The sequence below is a fragment of the Lepidochelys olivacea genome (assembly GCF_965140295.1).
Source record: "Lepidochelys olivacea isolate rLepOli2 genome assembly, chromosome: 14".
NCBI classification, from domain to species: Eukaryota; Metazoa; Chordata; order Testudines; family Cheloniidae; genus Lepidochelys; species Lepidochelys olivacea.
In genome coordinates, this window is record NC_140424.1 from 4687346 (window position 1) to 4705368 (window position 18023).

The 18023-nt window shown below is 42.9% G+C and overlaps 1 protein-coding gene across 4 annotated transcripts in view; it reads left to right on the forward strand.

The window, feature by feature from the left end:
- LOC311531193 (uncharacterized protein) overlaps positions 1 to 18023 on the forward strand; it is a 270167-nt gene that overhangs the window by 117916 nt on the left and 134228 nt on the right. For 2 of the 4 annotated variants that reach the window (XM_084648371.1, XM_084648370.1), the window contains exon 3: positions 15707 to 15775. The exons of the other annotated variants lie outside the window; for them this stretch is intronic. In XM_084648371.1, coding sequence (XP_084504497.1) covers positions 15707 to 15775 — 69 coding nt within the window. The remainder of the gene's footprint in view (positions 1 to 15706; positions 15776 to 18023) is intronic. 4 annotated transcript variants of the gene reach the window in all.

The window sequence follows — 18023 nt, forward strand, 5'->3', positions numbered from 1 at the left end:
TTGACTTATAATGTACCCTTTCATTTAGATTTTATATGAAGGTTTTACTTGAGCTTGTAATGAAGATGGAAAAATCCTAGGTTGCCATGGCTACTGGCACTTTGCCTAACACACTCAAATCTTTTTCCCCTAATAAAATAGATTTCAGAAACCCACCTATAAAAAGGGAAGAGTTAAAAATCCTGTAAATTTATGTAGGAGGAAGAATATTATTCAGTGTAAAGCAGCTTCTAAGCAGCCTTGCAATGTAATTATTTCAGGATTTTCTCCCCACCAGTTAGGTCCATAAATTCATATTCCTGACCTAGATGATTCTTTTGCTGATAACGACAATACAACTAAAACACCAGAAGAAAAACAGGGAGTGGAGAAGAAAATAAATTGCATGATAACTTCTTTAGGACACTATCTGGTAGTCACAGAAACACTAGCAGAGGAAAACTGCTCTATTCTATATCTAGTCCAGCATCCAGTCTCTGATTTTTATCCTGTGTGAAATATCCTCCCACAGAGAAAGTTTCTTTCTTACTCATATTGGCTAGAGGTTGGCTTGTGCTCTGGAGTAAGAGGCCTTATATTCTGTTCAAAAGTCTCACCTTTTAAAAGTGCTTATTTTCATAATTCTGGATGTTCTTTTTGTTCCTATAAATCCTGCTAAGGTCTGAGCTAAAGATCTCATAGCTTGTGGCAATGAGTTCCACAGCCTAATTTGTTTGTTGTGTTTTTTTTTAAATGTTTTTCCTTTTGTGATGAAGTGGGGCATCTTTTATTAGTTTTAAATGTTCTGCCTTTCTGTTTCCCTGAATGGCTCATCATCAGAGAGGCTAATGTGCTGTGGAATTGGATATTTGGGAGCTGATCCAAAGGCAATTGGAGTTAATGAGAGTCTTTCTATTGACTTCAACAGGCTTTTGGATCAGGCCCTAGAAGGGCGTTTCTAGTGAAGTGCAATATCTATGGTCATTGCAAAGCTTTAAAACAAACGTTTGCAGCAAAACAATCCCTTCTGCAGACAGGTTCTTGCTGCCTCTTGGTCTTGAACGCATTGACCCAACAGGGAAGAAAACAAAACATATCAAGGAGAAATCAGGAAAACAGCCATTTAGTTCAACTAACCCTTGTAGATGCACTGCAGGTGAGCTTTTCCAAAGTGCCTGCATGACGTAGGAGCATAAATCACAGTGAAAGTTAATAGAACTTGTGCCCTTAAGTCACTTAGATACTTTTGGGAATCTTGGCCTTCATGTCCTGCAGATAGAGGGAAGGCAAGTGAGAGGAAAAATATCATTAGATGATACAGGTCAAACAAGTATCTCTAATTAGGTCACATTTCTTGCAGAGTGAGGAGATGTAAGGGGTCAAAAATGTCTTTCTACTAATTTTCTGAGAAGCCAGAGAGGACACATCATGTGTCAAAAGAAAGAGGAAATGTGTCTAATTGAAAGTAACAAATCACATTCATTTCCTTCCCAAAGTAAATGCTGCTTCTGCTTTTTGCCACCCCATGTTGTACAGCCACAGCTGAATCACCCCAGTTCAGCAGAGCAGTGGCCCATCTAATCTGATCTCTGATCTCTCAGTCACCTGTGACTTATAATGGCGGCTTCAGAGTCAAGTGCCAAACTCCCAGGTGTGTGTTGGGTGGGAGAGGTGACGGGAGGAAAAAGGAACAGAGAGGTGATCGTTCGGAGCAGAGTCGGGGTCAGGAGCTGGGACATCCACCTGCTCTGGGGGGTGGGAATCGCCACTCACGTTCCTGCGTGTTCAGACCAAGGAGGCTGTGCAAAAGACTAAGGCAATGTGTGCCCCAGCTAGGATACGCAGCCCGCTGCCCCTTTGGGATGTGGAAATCACTGTGCAATATAGACATGCCCTGGCTGGAATTTTTAATGAGCGTCCGTGCTCTGAAGATTAAATGGACCCTTGCTCCTCGCCTGCGTAGGCCCCACTTCTGGGCCCTGATCTAGCGCTCTTGGAAGTCAATAGGCTTGGCCAGATCCTCAGCTGGTAAATCGCTGTAGGTCTGAGTTTGGCTATAGATGTCAGCAGGAGCTGGATTGGGCCCTAAGTGGTAGAGAGGATCTTGCATTGTTTAACTTTGCTGGGGATGTGGATGGGGGTGTATTCCACCCCCAGTTTAGGAGATGGATGAACAGTGAATACAAAGAAAATCACCCAGACTGTTAAAGAAATGGTTATGACAGCTGTTCTCAAACTTTAGCAACCCAAGGACCCCATTTTGATTTAATTTTGATTTGATTTTGGACCCCCCCAAGCCAGCTTCTAATTTTCCCTGGGGGTGCTTAACTTCCTGCTCAGCCCCAGAAGCTGCCCCCCCTCCACCCCTTCCCCAAGGCCCCACCCCTGCCTCACCTTTTCCCTTCCCCGCTCCATCCCTGACCCTCCTCTTCCTCACCTCTTTCCACCTCCTCCACCTGTCCTTGCTCCTCCTCTTCTCTCCCAGTGCTTCCTGCACACCACGGAACAGCTGTTCAGTGGTGTGCAGAAGGCCCTGGGAGGGAGGGGGAGGAGTGAATCAGCAGGGCCGGCAGCCCTGGACATGACTTGCAGACCCCCTGGAGTACGCTTGTGGACCCCTGTTTGAGAACCGCTGGGTTATAACATTAACGTTAGGGACTAGAGCCAGCACAGAGTATATGGCAATGCATGCTATTAGGAGCACAGTGTGGAATTGCATTGGCAGTATCAGAATGACAGGAGGACCTCTTGACGCTTACGCTCTCTTCTCTTCATGCTAACTGCAGAGCCTTGTAATGCAGAAGCCCTTTGGATGTAAAGAGCAGTGGCCCTCAGCCAGCACAATTTATTTTAAACATATGTTTCCGATTTTAAAACGTCCAGACCTAGAAAACTTTAATCATCGCACACCTAGGGATTTTTGTTTTGCTTTTGTAAAATGCTGAACTGTGTTTACAGAACAATGAGTAAAAAAAGCAACGTGTTATGTTTGAAAAGAAAGAGAGAATTTTTTTTTAAAAATCTAGCTGGCACTCTTCTGTTATCAAAGCAAGGTAGCAGATTCTGCATCGAGACGCCGGTGTTCCAACAAATAAGCCTTTCGTTGTGTTTGGAGTGCATTTTACTACTATAATCATCCGCTCCTGACAAAACTTCCTGACATTACTGATGAAAGAGATCCTAATAAACCCTTTCGAGAGAGGTTATTTGAAAGGATGAAGTGGGACATCTTGCTACCCCTTTATATCCGAGCCTAGCACAGTGGTTTGAGCAGATGGTATTTACTACAGACTTCAGGGTGATTTTCCTGTTCAGCTCACATCTTGTTCAGCATCTAAGGAGGGCTCTATCGAGGACATTTATTTTAAAAGACTGGAATAGAGTATATAAGGTCTCTAGGTCGGAGTAAAAACAATTCATAGGGGAAAAAAGATATTTACTAAGAGTCTGATCTTCCTCTTACTTACGTCATCTTTTCTGGTGTAAATCAGGAAGAACTACACTTAAGTCAACAGAATTGCACTGGTGTATATCCACCAGGAGTAAAAGGAGAATTGGGTCCTGTCTCTCCAGGACAGTCAGCTGAGGGGGAGAGATTTACTCCCTGACTCAGGATTTTGGAAGGTCACTTGGTCTTCCCTGCATCTGACACAGAGGTAGAAAGGAGTGGAGGTCAGGTCAGCTTGTGGGAAGGGACAGGAAGGGCCTGGAAATGAATCACAGGGAAGACTTCAAAGGAGGTTCCTCCTCCCCTCCTCTTTGGAGGCCAACGCTAGAGGAACGACTCAGGATGACTCCCCCTGCTCTGCTGAGAGAAATATTCTCTGGGACATTCCAGAGTTAGCAGCACATGGTGGAAATCAAAAGCAATGGATTTAAAATGGGTAAGAAGAAAAGCTTTTTATAGTGGCCTACCATTAACCTTTGGATCAAAGGGGCTAGGTAAACAAACAGAATGGAATAGAACCAGTGGTACTCACTGCTGCAGGCTGTTACTCAGGCACAGGGTTTATTATGATTTAAAGAAATCTAAGCCATTTAGGGTGGGGTTTTCAGAAATGCTCTGGGAATTTTACCGTTGTCTTTAACGGAAGCAGAGTTAGCACCGGTGAGAACTTTTGAAAACACCAGATGGGTGTTTTAATGCATTCATTTATGCACTGGTGAGCCCATCACCTTAGCATGTGGTGCATTAATCTAGACTAAACACCACATGACATTAACTGAAACCACCTACAACAGACAGTATTAGCAGCCCTTTCCTTGCGCCGTCCCTAAACAAACTACTATTGGTCCAGAGTCAAGCAAATGTTCAACCCAATAGACATCTCTTGCATCACTGTCAGTGCAACTAAGCTCTGAGAAACCACTGGAGTTGCACAGAAGGGGACAAACATCACGAGCAGGGATTGTCACTCAGTATGCCGTAAATGAACTCAGCCATTGTGTGATACATGGGAACCTATCTGATACACGTACCTGGGAAGATGGAGGCTACTATCTCCGAGGTAGTAGCCTGCATCTTCCCAGGTAGGTGTATCAGAAATAGGGTGACACCCTCCCCAAGCGAGACTGTCACCTTTGCCTCCTCCTTTTTCAATACTGCACTCAGCAAAGCAGCAAGTCTAAAAACCGCGCCTGTGCACCAGGAGTTAAGAGGATTGTGCTGCTTTGAAGATGGGAAACAGATGATAAATATTAGAGTAAGGATCACGTTACCATTATGTAGCCTCTAAATGCAAACTAATTAGAATGCAGTCCTGCTTCGGAGTAAAAAAACCAAGTGAATGACAATCTCCTGAAAGCATGGAATAAAGGAGCAGAACATTGCCATTTCAATTTGTATAAGGCCAGAAAATCCAGATTGGCCCATGTGTGTACAAATTCCCAAAGGCCATAGCTATCCCCTTGGTCTCTCGTCAGCACTCCAGTGACACCGGTTCTGAGTAGCTTGGTAAGTAGCAATAAACTAGGAAAAGGGTGTTCCTTGCTCTGTAGTGTAAAAGCAGCTACCATCTGGCCATGAAGTGGCTGCATTACAGAAATAAGTCAAACTGATCCCCACGTACAGTGGCCCTGATTCATGACCACTTTGCTTTAGTTTTATGCTGCATTAACCTGCAGTTTTAGGCTGCAGTATGAAACTACATACAAAAAATATGGATCTGAATCAGTTTGTTGAGGACTTTTATTCAGAAAAATACTTAAGCACATGCATAACTTTAAGCATGTGCTTAAATCTATCCTTGTTCAGCAAAGCACTTATACACATGCTTAAGTCCCACAGAAGTCAAAGTTAAGCATGCATTTCAGTGCTTGCTGAACCAGTGCCTAGGACCTCTGGCTACAGGATGCTATCTAAACATCCGTCATTATTATGTGTGGGACTTTATCTTAATCACTTCATTTCATAAACACACAGCCAGGATATCATCTACCTTCTTGAGGACAAACCCTGATAGTACTTGAAAAAATCGGCTTCAAACAGAGGAGTTTTCAAATGTAAGGTTTGATTTTTCTTTTAAAACTTCCTTCTCCCCTCTTCTACTGGAAACCAGAGGTATTTCACTGTTGCTTGCCAAATGATTTCTATCTTAGTGAAAAAGAACTTGCTATTTCCTGAAAACCTACCGCTGTTTTTTTTTAAATACATTTTGAGCATGGACTCAAATCCAGGTAACTTGATAAGGAGTTAATGAAAACAAATTAATTCTGTCTTTCAAAGATGCATTAAGGAGAGGGGCAGCAGAGTCTGCGAGAGAGGGGCATCGTTGTCTCTGCTGAAAAGGGATTTCAAAGGCCATCTGGCTTTATAGTTTGGAGTGTCGGAGTCTTGCTGTGCCAAATTTTGTGGGGGAGAATAGGCAAAAGAGAAACCTCTGTAGTTTTCCATTTGTGCGTGTGTCATTTTAAACATTGTTTGTGTGAAAACGATGGGATGAAAGTAATTGGAACAACTTTTTTTTTTTTTTTTTTTTTTTACTAACAGGATGTGTTTTTCATTGAAAATGTTGAGATAGATAGTTTTCCTAATCCCCGGTGAAATTTGAGTCCTCATTCAAGGTACGGACAGTGCAATTGCTAGACCTCATTGTTTTTCTGACAAAAAAAAATTCAAGAGATGATTATGCTGTATGAATATTGTACTGCATAGTGGGCAGCAGGCTCTTTCATTGCCATCACAAAGTCATGAGAAATCTATTCTTTCCTTGATGTGCATGTTCAGGTAACCAGGAGCCAGTGATTTATGGAAAGCAGAGTGATTTAATAGTTAGAACACAAGGCTGGAAGTCAGGTCTCATGGATTCTCTTCCCTGCTATGCCATGGACTTGTGTGAACTACAGCAAGTCACTTAAACTCTGTGCCTCAGTTCAACCATCTGTAAAATGGACATAATAGCCTCTGTCCACTTCACAGAGGATTGCAAACACTGATCAATATTTGTAAATCACTCTGGGCCCAATTCTACAAGGAACAGGGTGCCTCTGGTGAGGGGCTGAGCACCCACACTTCCAAATGAAGTCGATGGGGGTTGAAGATGCTCACCAGCCCATTCAGGATCTTATCCCTTTGATGCCCTGAGTAAGGTGCTAAAGAAGGGCGGAGGGTTGTTGAAATGTGTCAGACATGAGACATTCTAGCAGCATCAGAGCACTAACACCATTGGCATGCTGCTAAACTGTGATATCACCTCAGAAGTGTCTGCAGCCTCTTTCAGTTTCCCTGTGTAGACAACAGTTCTCACAAGGGTCTAACAAAGCAGGCATTTAAAATAAAAATACAACAATATACATAGTATGGGTTAGGTTGCTGTCAAAGCTGCCTTAGTTGTGTGTGTGTGTGTGTGTTTGTTTTAGCAAATAGATTTCATAAACAATGTGAGAACCCTGAAATAAGTTCCTGACAATGTGGAGTTGCAGTTTCTTTGAACTATCCTGACTATGAGATTTTATTTAATTAATTTAGCAAAAATCTATCTTTAGATAGATAGAGAGTCATTCATAGATACTCACCTTTCTTGAGACCTGGCCTTAACCTCTAAGTAACACAGCCATCCCAAATTTAAGCCAATAACATGTTCATCCTAGCTATCCCTACTTATCAGTGGTAGGAAATGGGGAGTACTGCTGAGTAGTTAAAATACGGAACAAGAATTCCCGAGTCCTATTTATAGTTCTGCCATTTTTCGCTATATGTGACTTTTGCCAATTCACTAAGACCTAAGTGATAAAAAATGGCCTCTAACATCGTTCAGCACTTCTGGAAATCAAGCCCTATGTATTTTCAGTCAGCATCCAGAAGTTAATATATAGAGGATACTTTTAGGGTCTCTGGGCCAGATTTTTAAAGGTATGTTGGTCTCTAAAGAAGGAGATGGATGCCTACTGGAATTTTCAAGAGCACCTAACTGCCTGATTCTATTGAAATCATTGGGATTTAGGCACATATGAAGGTGCCCATGTTAATCTTTAAGTGCCTAAATACCTTTAAATATCAGGCCCTCTGTTTCTCATTTGCCCCATCTGTGGTGAATAATAATAGCCAACACCTACCTAATGGGGGTGTTGCTAGATGTAAGTTATCAGTGTATGAAAAGCCAGATTTCATTACTCCAGCAAATCTTTTAACAGGACTTTGTTTTCAGAAGATGCTGCTATGTTATGAAACAGACTTTAGCTTGGTGCACAGAAAATGTCTTCATTTAACATGCCAATTCTTTTATTAGGCTCATTTTCAGTTGCATTTTACCTTTCGGCACACGGGAAGTTTATTTTTAAAGGAAGTTTATTTCTTTATCGTGCATTCATTTCCGAGGGCTTCACCATATTCCAGTCTAGATTACTGTTTAGCTTGAGGCTTGGAGAAATGATCCTTTGAACAGATCTCTTTTGGGATAAGGTGTTTTGTTTGTTACAGGGGGTTCTGTACTGAATAATTCACAAACATCGTACAGTATTTAAAAATGTATAATATTTTTTCTCCCCCTGAAAATCTTCTATGTCCCTTTTTTTGGTCCATGGAGAGAGGAAATCAAGTCTGTCAATAAGTGCTAAAAATATTTAGTGTGGCAGGCTCTGTATTTTCTTTTTTGTGAAACACTGATTAATATTCAGTGGTTGAAGGTTAATACCCCATTCATTTTATTCCCTTTACATCCTCTGCACAGCAGTTACTGCTCCAATTTCGACTTCTAATTCACACAAATCTGGTTCCAATCAGGATATTAGTAACTCTGCATAAGCAGGAAGAAAAATTGAAATCACACCATTGTTAAACTTATCTTACAATACAAGCATGCACACACGCTCTCCAGAGAGTAAATCTAGAAGTTCAGCATCACAAAAGGATGCTTTTTATGTGTTCATCTACTTTTTTTTAAAGATAAAAAGAGACACTCGTTGAGATGTTGTTCTAAAAAAGACCTGCTGTAGCTCAACCAGAAATTAAGGGCTTGATGAAAATTCTGTGGCTTATGTTACGCAGAAGGTCAGACTATAGATGATCATAGCTGACCTTTCTGGCCTTAAAATCCATCAATCAATTAATTAGTGCAAGGAAATACTGAATTAAAAGAGGCAATCCACTCTTGTTTTAGGTTATTAAGGCTAATGCAGTGGCCGCAGGAACCTAGAGCAATCCAAAGAAATGAGGATTTTTTTTTTTACATAACCTGCAGAGCTTTTCAATAGTGACCCAAAAATTCACAAATATTTGGAGTCTGCTTTTGCGGTTGTACCTAGATAGCTGTGCCCTACTGTTTTCAAAGTGACACTAGCACTAGCAGTCAAACAGCCTATATTAAGGGATGTTCTTATTTGCGAGAGGACGTATATTTTGTAGCATCAGGATTGTGCCGTGCACTCTGACGCTGGTGAGCTTTGCCAAACAAATAATTGAACCAGGTAGCCACCAAAGTTTCCATTGGTCTGTACCTTGCACAGTCAGTTATACCAATGAAAAGTGAGTGCACCGTTCCGAATGGGTAGCATTTTATGCCAATTTGGCATTGGTGTAGAGCAATAGAGAATCTGGCCCTGGGAGGTTCAGGATGGGATTTTCAAAGAAGTGCTCAGTGTTGCCTTAACTCTGCTCACTCTGAAGTCAATAAGAAGCTCCCATTGCCCGGCCTTTGTACAGTCATTTATACCCATGGGAGCAGCATTAGGTCACTGCTGTGTATTTTGGAAACTCCGGTTCTTACAGTCAATGAGCTTGACCCTGTGGAGTGCCAATGCTTCAACTTGTACTGCCTTCTCTGGGAATTGAGGGCTCCCAGCACTTCGCAGGCTTGAGCCCAAGCTGCACAATGAGGGAAAAGTCACAAAGTCTGTGTGAGTGTTGCCATTGATTTTAATGGAATAGGGTGGGACCTACAGGGAGCATAATAGAGAATAATGCAATGCAGAAGCAGATGTGGTAATTAGAGAGGAACCACAACGAAAACCGAAGGAGACTGCTAAACTTTTGGAGAGGCTCATTTGCTGATCTATGCATTGTTTACTTGTACAATGTGCCATGGCACCTTTAGTGTCTAGGCAGAGCAAACAGGTATCATTGAAAGGCCTCCATAGAGTAAACTGCATGGAACTCAGTTTATTTCTCTTGGAAAGGCTGAAGGGCTCAATCTACTCTACCAGAAATCTTAAGCTAGGCTAGATGCCAGGGTAGGTATGTCGAAATCCAAAGCTCGTATTTCTAAGCCATCCCCTTTAGGATGCAAAATGCACTTCTGAAGGGCTAGCATTATGGTTACTCAGGAATAAAATGGATTCCATTCATCACTGAAAAAAAAGTTCTTTCAGGACCCAATCCAACCCCCACTTTAGTCAACAGGAGTATTTCCATTGACTTCAGTGGGCTTTGGATCAGCTAAAGCCAGTCAATGGGGATGCATTAGATTGGGGGCACTTAGCTTTTCAGCACAGATGAAATTATTAAGATAAACCCAGCATGTTAGCTATTTTTAGAATTTTTTGTACATGATACACATAGAGTTGGCTTTTCCTTTTAGAAACCTATTTGAATGTTTCATTGTAATGTTTACCTTTTTTCCTGATCTCATTGCTATCTCATGTTTGCAGTCACTTCTGAAGTTTGCCTCTTTGCAGTGCCCTGTGATGGAAATATATTAATTCACTCTTTGAATTAAAGAAAGACTGCTCTTTGAGTGGCAAAATTAAAAATTGTCTTAAAGATTGTGGGAGAGGAAAAGGCATGTAATTGTAAGCTCTTCTGCGCTGGAACTCTCTTTTCATTATGTGGGGGAACAGGGCCTAGCACATAGGGTCTTAAATCCTGGAGTGATTGCTTTCCCAGGCCCATAGGTACTAATCCAGAAATTAAAAAAAAAAATAATATCAATCAGCTACATGCATTAAATCCAAACCCAGGGCCTACAGCTCCAAACTTCCAGTGCATTTGAGATCTGTGTTGAAAACTTTGTTCTGACCTCATGGAATGGTACTGAGCTCCCTGAGGCTAGAGTGAGAATTAGCCCCAATTCACCTGATCACAGCAGAGTTTAAACCCAGCATAGTGTGGATGCAAACTGTGATAGACCCTTTGAAACAGTGTTAAGTCCCTAAACCACCGTTTCAAAGAGAAGTGGAAATAAGGGGCCCATACCACAAAACCTAGTGGCTTCCCGATCCAAGGTTTGAGTTTGTACCCAGCTTTGGAAAGAACACCCCTTTCTGAAAGGAGGCGGGCAACGCCCCATTTCTTGAAAAGATGCTACTCCTCCAGAATCTTCCTCAAAGGAAAAGTATATTCTCATTTTATGGCTCACTGGTGCCTTACACTTTTAAAAAATAAGCAAAGGTTCCAGCACAACCCTGCACGAGATGTCTCGCCAAAATGCAAAAATTGACCACAGTGTACAAGTGGGCTGTGTTTTTCAGACCAGGGAATGGCATTAGGGCCTTTTCATCACCTTTCTCTGCACTTCTTTAAAAATGATTTAAATTGGAGGCAATGGCATTGAATGCTGAACATCTGACACTCAGAGAAGTCTTAAGGAATCATGTGCTTACACTGCATCAACTTTCTATAGCCACTTTGCTTGGAGGGCTGTGGGTCCTCCCCCGCCACGAAACCCCCCAACATTTGTTGGTTCAGCCCAATTTGCTCTTTACAGTCAGTGGCGGCTGGGAGAACTGGCTGGAATCCTTCAGGGATCCCTGGAGTTCCTTTCACAATCATGCGGCTAACACATAAACCAAGCTTCAATTTTTTTTTTTTTTTAAGTGGCAATGGTGCCAAACGAAAATGGAGCATTTCAACCCTCCCATCTCTGGTCAAGCTGCACATTATAGGAAAGTAAAAATGAAGGGCTACTCAAATAGGAAAGAACCCAGGACACTTGAAAATATTCCAACCAATAATCTCGCAGACCCCCTTCTCAGCCGGGGTAAATTGGTATACCGCCCATTGTCTAAAATGATTTCCTTCCATTGTCTTAAATAATTTTTACCAGCTGAAAATCTGGCCACTCATGTTTGTACGCCCGAGTTTGATTCAGCTCGATGAAAATATTTGTGGGCCGCAAAGATAGTCACCACAGAAAAACCGGTGTGTGCTGCGGGTGGAAACTGCTGGGAGTTCCCCAGTTGGTGCAGCAAATTATTAGAACCTGTGTCATAAATAATATGCGGCTGCCCTGCAGCGTGCCGCTATCCTGTGCCCCTGGCAATCAGCCTAACTGCCCTCATCCTGTAGCGCCTGGAAAATGAAGTGTACAGACTTTGCCCGAACCAGTGGCTTTTCAGCCACAGGCTTTGGGAGTCGGTTTGTGCCCCCTGCTTGGAGATCCCAAAGACTGCGGAAGAAAAATGCCTCTGGGCAGGCGGCAGAAATGATGACCAAGAACAGCGCCTTTGAGAGGACGCGGCATGTGCTTCCCACCGCACTGGTCCACTTCTGAATGCTAATGTATGAGCGTTTGGCCACAGCATCACCCCACCCCTCACCACTGCCTTTTGGGAAGCTGTTGTGGCTGTCTGTGTTGACATTGACCATAGACAGTGCAGGAATATGATTGAAACCAGCCTGTGTACAAAGGCAGAAGTTGGGGAAGCTTCTCATGTCCTTTCCTTTCAACTTAGTGATTCTCTAGCATTTGCAGTGAGTGCATGTGCATGCAGGAGCCAACCTGGGCATACTAAGACTTTGCAATGTCTGATCTCTATTTAGCTTGTGTCTAACATCGCAAGGGACAATTTCTACTCTGACTAAGCCTCGAGTAGCATCATTAGCTTTCCGAATCTGCAGCAATGCTGTTGGTTTGATAAAGCTGCTGGGGTTACTCTAGCTTTACTTTGGTTTAACTGCGTGTTATTTAGCCCGATGGGTATGTAAATGTGCCATGCAAATGCATGTAAACCAAGATTTTAATTCAGTTGACATAATGTATTTAAACAATGTAATCTTTTGCCTTTGGGGTAAAAGGTAATGCTGTGCTAATGCAGTTTACACAGCTTTATTTGCCGAATCAAGGTAGCACCATGTCAGAAAGTATCATATTCCCCTCCACCGGCAGTTCCATCAGCGGATAATAGCTTACGCCTGCTGGTAGCTAAAGGAACAGCCTTATCAAAAGAGAGAGAGGATTGTGCTGAATTTTTGAGGGGCTCCAAAGTCACGGTTTGGAAAACATAAGAGAGACACGTTCAAAACAGTCTTGTTTTTGTGCGGGTGAATATTGCTTTCACTCTCATTTGCACACTCAGATCTGTAGCTGTTCATCTAACTTTCCCATTTGTGTGTGCAAATTTTGTCCATCACTTGCTTCATTTTCTTGTTCGTACACCAGACTAATCAGCTAGGTCCTGGTGATAGACTATGTTCCTCTTGTTCATTAGCTGCTGCTGGAAGGCCAGTAGGCGGAGTGCTAGAACACTATCAAGTGATTTGTTGATATGTCGCACTTAAAGAGACATATGGCTATATTTTTGTTTTATTTCTCAGCAACAGTGCATTTTAATATTACAAACTGTTTATCCAGGAGGTATTTCCCCATTAAATTAAAGCATTTTTAAGGAAGCATTAGGACCCCTAAAATAACTTATTATGTCTCTTTAAAGCCAGAACAATTTGCTTACAATAGTATTTTTCTATCTAAATTCCCCTTCCACCAGCTGATTGATACGTGCACATGACCAGATATTTCAAAGCCTTCGTTAGATGAGTATCCCTTTGTCTTCAATGAGTAAGTAACTACATTCCCATGGAGAGGGAATGTAGTTAGAATTGTAGGACTGGAAGGGACTTCGAGAGGTCAGCTAGTTCAGCCCCCTGCAGGGACTAGACTCCTCAGTTCAGTTCCTGCCTTTGTTATGGATTTGTTTGCATTGATTTTGTCAAGACAGTTACCCACACCATATAGCCACCAAATACTTCTGATGTTTCCTACATACCTTAAAAAGGCCTTGCATGTCTTAACTGACTAGGGCTAGATCATGACCAGCAAGTGCAAGGGGTGTGTGGGTGCAAGGGGCTCCTCTTGCATGCAAGGGCTGACCACACATCCAGTGTTGGTAGCCCCTTGGCTAGAGCTGCTAGACACACTACCCATCCCAAAGAGACGGTAGGGCCTTAGCCGCATCTCCATCCTTACTAGCCAGTGGTGACGGAGGGGAGTGCACCCACAGTGTTTAATTGTAGCATTCTTTGGCAGTGCCATACTGCCTCCAGTACAGGAAGGTGGTTTAAGGCCAAAATTTAGCCCTTAATGTTGGTTAAGTGTTTTGAGATCCTCTAATAGAAGGGCAGACTTGCCAGCATGATGTCTCCTGCCCAAATGACAAAGAATTACTTCTCCCCTCCCATGTTGTTACTGAAATCTGCTATATGCTGGTTTGTATTATGTCATGACATGATGGGGGAAATCCAATGGCTGATATCTGAATTCCTATCAATTGGTTCCTAATTTTTTTTCCAGGGTTTCCAGGGTTAGCTGCTTTCTTGAATGTCATGTGGAAATGCTTGAACATCGACTCCAAATCTTTGGCTGGATTAATTAGCCTCTGATTTGCAACATGTGGCCAACACCAATTTTATATTTCACCTGCTTGCTAGTTTCAAATCTTGGTTTGATTTGAAGGTGAAACCGATTGGAGTTCCTCAACTGAGCTGCAGAGCGTTCCATCCCCACCACAAATATATATATATATATATATATATATAAAATAATAATCACGCCTGCTGTTAAATGTCCAATTTCCATCGCAGAGCAGGAAGAGATTGGCGCTCCCTTTCTGAAACCCAAATCCTCCCAGGTACCATCTTCATAATTGTAATGGGGGAGCGGGAATGGAGATTTTACTTTGAAAACGTCTGCATTCCTTTATTTTGCAAAACAAATCCATGCACCTGTGGGAGAAAGGTAGGCATCTTGAGGTAAAAGCCTGCATTCAGATTACAAACGACTCGATGGATTGGTCATAAATTACCCACTTGTTGTTACAGATGTTTAAAGCTTTCTGTGTCAGCCTTGGATTTGGCTTTCCCTCGGCCCTCACTGAGAACAGAAACCCAATTAGCCACTGGTCCTGTCCCCTTTGAAGTCCCAAGCTGCGGCAGTGCCATATAATATTAACCTGCGGATATTGTCTAGTGACAGAACCAGCTGGCAGCCCTGCATTTCTTCGCTAACATGGGGCAGTAACGTGGTTTTTCAGCTCCTCCCACACAGACATGCTAGGCGTAAGCGCATCTGCTGTACGCGGCTATGCCCGGTGCAGGGAGCAGACAGTCTGGCAGGGGTCTCCATCGTATGCATGGCCTTACCCCCTATCATTGATTAAGTACCGACCACATGCTTGTTACAGAAGACAAGGCCCCTGCTAGAAGCTACTTACACGGTTGTTCACACAGACTAATGCATTGAATGATGGGAGGGTGTACAGAGATTTTGGACAAGGCATCTCAGGCAAGCTTCCCAGAGGAAGCATGTTTTAAAGGAGGCCTTTCACAGCTTCAGAGATTTTAAGGAGAGAAGGAGACATTATGCTCCCTGAGTCTGACCTCCTGCATAACACAGGCCAGGGGATTTCATCCAGTGATTCCTGCTTCAAGTCTGTAACTTCTGGCTTCACTAGAGCGGATCTTGTAGAAAGACACCAAGTCTTGATTTAAAGATTGAGATGGTGGAGAATCCACTACACCTCTCCTTAACTTGTTCCAGTGGTTAATTACCCTCAGAGTTAAAAATATGTTCCATATTTTAGTCCAAATTGGTCTAGGCTCAGCTTCCAACCACTGGGGCTCATTATGCCTTTGTTCGCTAGATTAAAGAACCCTCTGCTATGGGAACTCTTCTCCTCGCATACGAACTTATAGACCATGATCAAACCTCCTCTTAACCATCTCTTGAACAGATGATGTAGCACGTTCTAGTCTGAGCACACACCTGCAAGTTAGGAGACTTGGGTTCTAGCTCCCATTCTGTGTCTCAGGTTCCCCATCTGTAAAACACTCTGAGATCTTCCCATGAAATGGGCAATGCAGTGTAATTTTAGCGTTGTCACTGTTGATGCAGAAAGTGAAAAGAAGCCTGTGGAAAGGGGCCACGAAGCTGGAGGATCTGTGCGAATTGTGGAATTCGCTCCACCAAAAGGAAATCCCTGGTGGGATAGAGGGGCTTTGCTGTCCCTCCTTGGGCAATGTGGGGCAGGGGATACTCAGTATTCTGCATAACTAAACACTTCCCTTCTTCCTGCATTTCAGCTTAGCGCTTTGCTGAAGAATAGGCCAGAGTTCAATCTTTTCAGGACTTTTCCGAAAGTATTACACAAGGTAAGACCTATGGGCTCTTGTATGTAAAACTGCGATAAGTAGATGGGGAATAGTCCCCCGTCAGTTTCAAAGAGATGTTTGGGATGTTTCAGGCCCCTTCTATCTGAGACGCAGAACATCCAGCTAAGAGCTATGTCCCCTTCACGATGCTTCTCTGCCCCTCCCCTGGAGAAACAAAGTCAGGTCCTGCAGGAGGAAGCTCTTGAGTTACATTTACAACTGCTAGTGTGGGGCTGGAGAAAAGGAGGCATGGCTACAGTTCTGCTGTGCTTTGGCTGCAAGAATGGCCCACTGGGGCTATAGGCAGCTGGGTGTAGGATATAGGAAGTCCTGAGGCTACTCTAAGTTATACTGCAGACTAGATTGACCCCTGGCTGGCCCCAGAATTGGAGACACATGAAAGTGGTACAACTTTACCGCCCTCAACCCTGTGCCAAGTGTACCTTGGCCAGACCAGTTAATCAGGGCCTTCCTCGCCTGTATAATATTGCTCCCTTAGCAAACAATGCACTAGATTAAATCAGTCACATTATATGACCTTTTCACAATAGGACAGTCCTGTCTACAGCTGTGCTGTGTGTATGGAATTCTGCCCACCTGGTGTTTCCAATAGCACTTTGCAAGGTGTGCATTTGCAATAATGGGGAGCAATTGGGCAAACTGAATGCACAGTGAAGGGTTATTAATACACAGAAGACTCAGTTCTCCTCTCTGTCTTACCCCGTACGACTCCATTTACTTCAACTGATGCTGATGTTTGAGATGCAAGTTACAGTGAAATGAGCCCTACCACCCAAACTGCATCATGACTAATTAAATGGCTTAATAAGTGCTAGTATCCTTGCACTGGGGAGGGGAAAGGGGGTGGAATCTACCTCTTCGCTTCTTTTAGTCTAAATTGGCAGAGGCCTGGAGGAGTTAATTAAGAAATGTCATCATCGTATTTAAAGGCTAGGGATGCAATTAGTTTTCAGACATCAGGTTCATGTCTTAGTAGATTGTGATTCTCCTAAGCCTGAAGAGATTAAAGTGATGTTCCGTTGCAGCCCTTAGGGAGTTACACGAACTATGGCTGATTAACCAAGGTCCACGAAGGCCTGAAAAGCCAAACACTTGCCCAAAAAACAATGAAAAAAGGCCATGGCCAGGACTTCAGTTGGAAATACCAAGCGGTACATTGTGTAACTGCAACCTCACAGTAAACAAAGTGCGTCACGTTTGACATTAACCATGTCCCTTGGCTGTGGCTGATGCTGGAAGCATAGTCAGGCCTCTGTTGAATTGGGTCTGTCAGTTGAAAAACACAACAGCAGCAAGTCAATGCCTTGAGAAGCTCATATTAGCTTCTCCGCTGTTTCTCTTCAGAGTTGGCTATAGAAAAACAGGAAGCTGCACCAAATTAGTCTGCAGCCGAGTCTCCCGACAGCGACAACATGGCAATTCTATACAGCGCTCGGTTGCTTTTTTCCTATCCTGCAGCAGCCATGCATTAGGTCAGAAATTTGATTTGATGGCTCAGCCTCCTGTTGTGGAAGAAATAGGGAATGGGAAAAAATGTGGAAAGGTTCAGCGCTTAAGGCCTCCTGCTGAACTGTTTTTATCCTCATCACCTCATGGAAAAACAAAACAAAACAAAACCTGAAACCATTTTTCTGCACAATTAAATTAAGGTTGAATAGATGACAGAAATGACACTGTCCAAGTCACGAGGCATTTTTACCTGACTGGAAAAGGTGGAGAAGGCTTGTTATGAAAGTAGCTTCAGTGCCTTAAGCTTGTGAGTTTTAGGAGTCTTCCTAGAAATGTTGAAAGCAGGTCTCCATACAGCAAGTGTCAATGTATATAGCTAGGATTCTTGTGATGCCTTTTGTTGTTTCGTGCTCTGCATCTTTACATTTGTAAGTGCAGCCATTTTGTCCTCAGATCTGCTGCAGACTTACAGAAGAGAGACACACATTGGGCCCTCTCATGGATACTTTACTTCTTTCTTCTTTGTTGCTTTTCTCAATATAGAATAAAAGCGGGTTTAGACTGAAGTTGGAAGGCTGAGCTTTTGTATGCTGGAAAGCGTAATACAGGGGAACTGAACACCATAATCACATAAGTAAGAGCTAAACTTCACACTCATATTTTTATCATATCCCTGGTTTCAAGTGGTCTGAGCATATTTCCTTGTGGATAGGTAGCTACAGCACCATTAGCAAAATCTTCTCACCAGGGGAGGCAATAGTGTGAAAGGACCATAGAC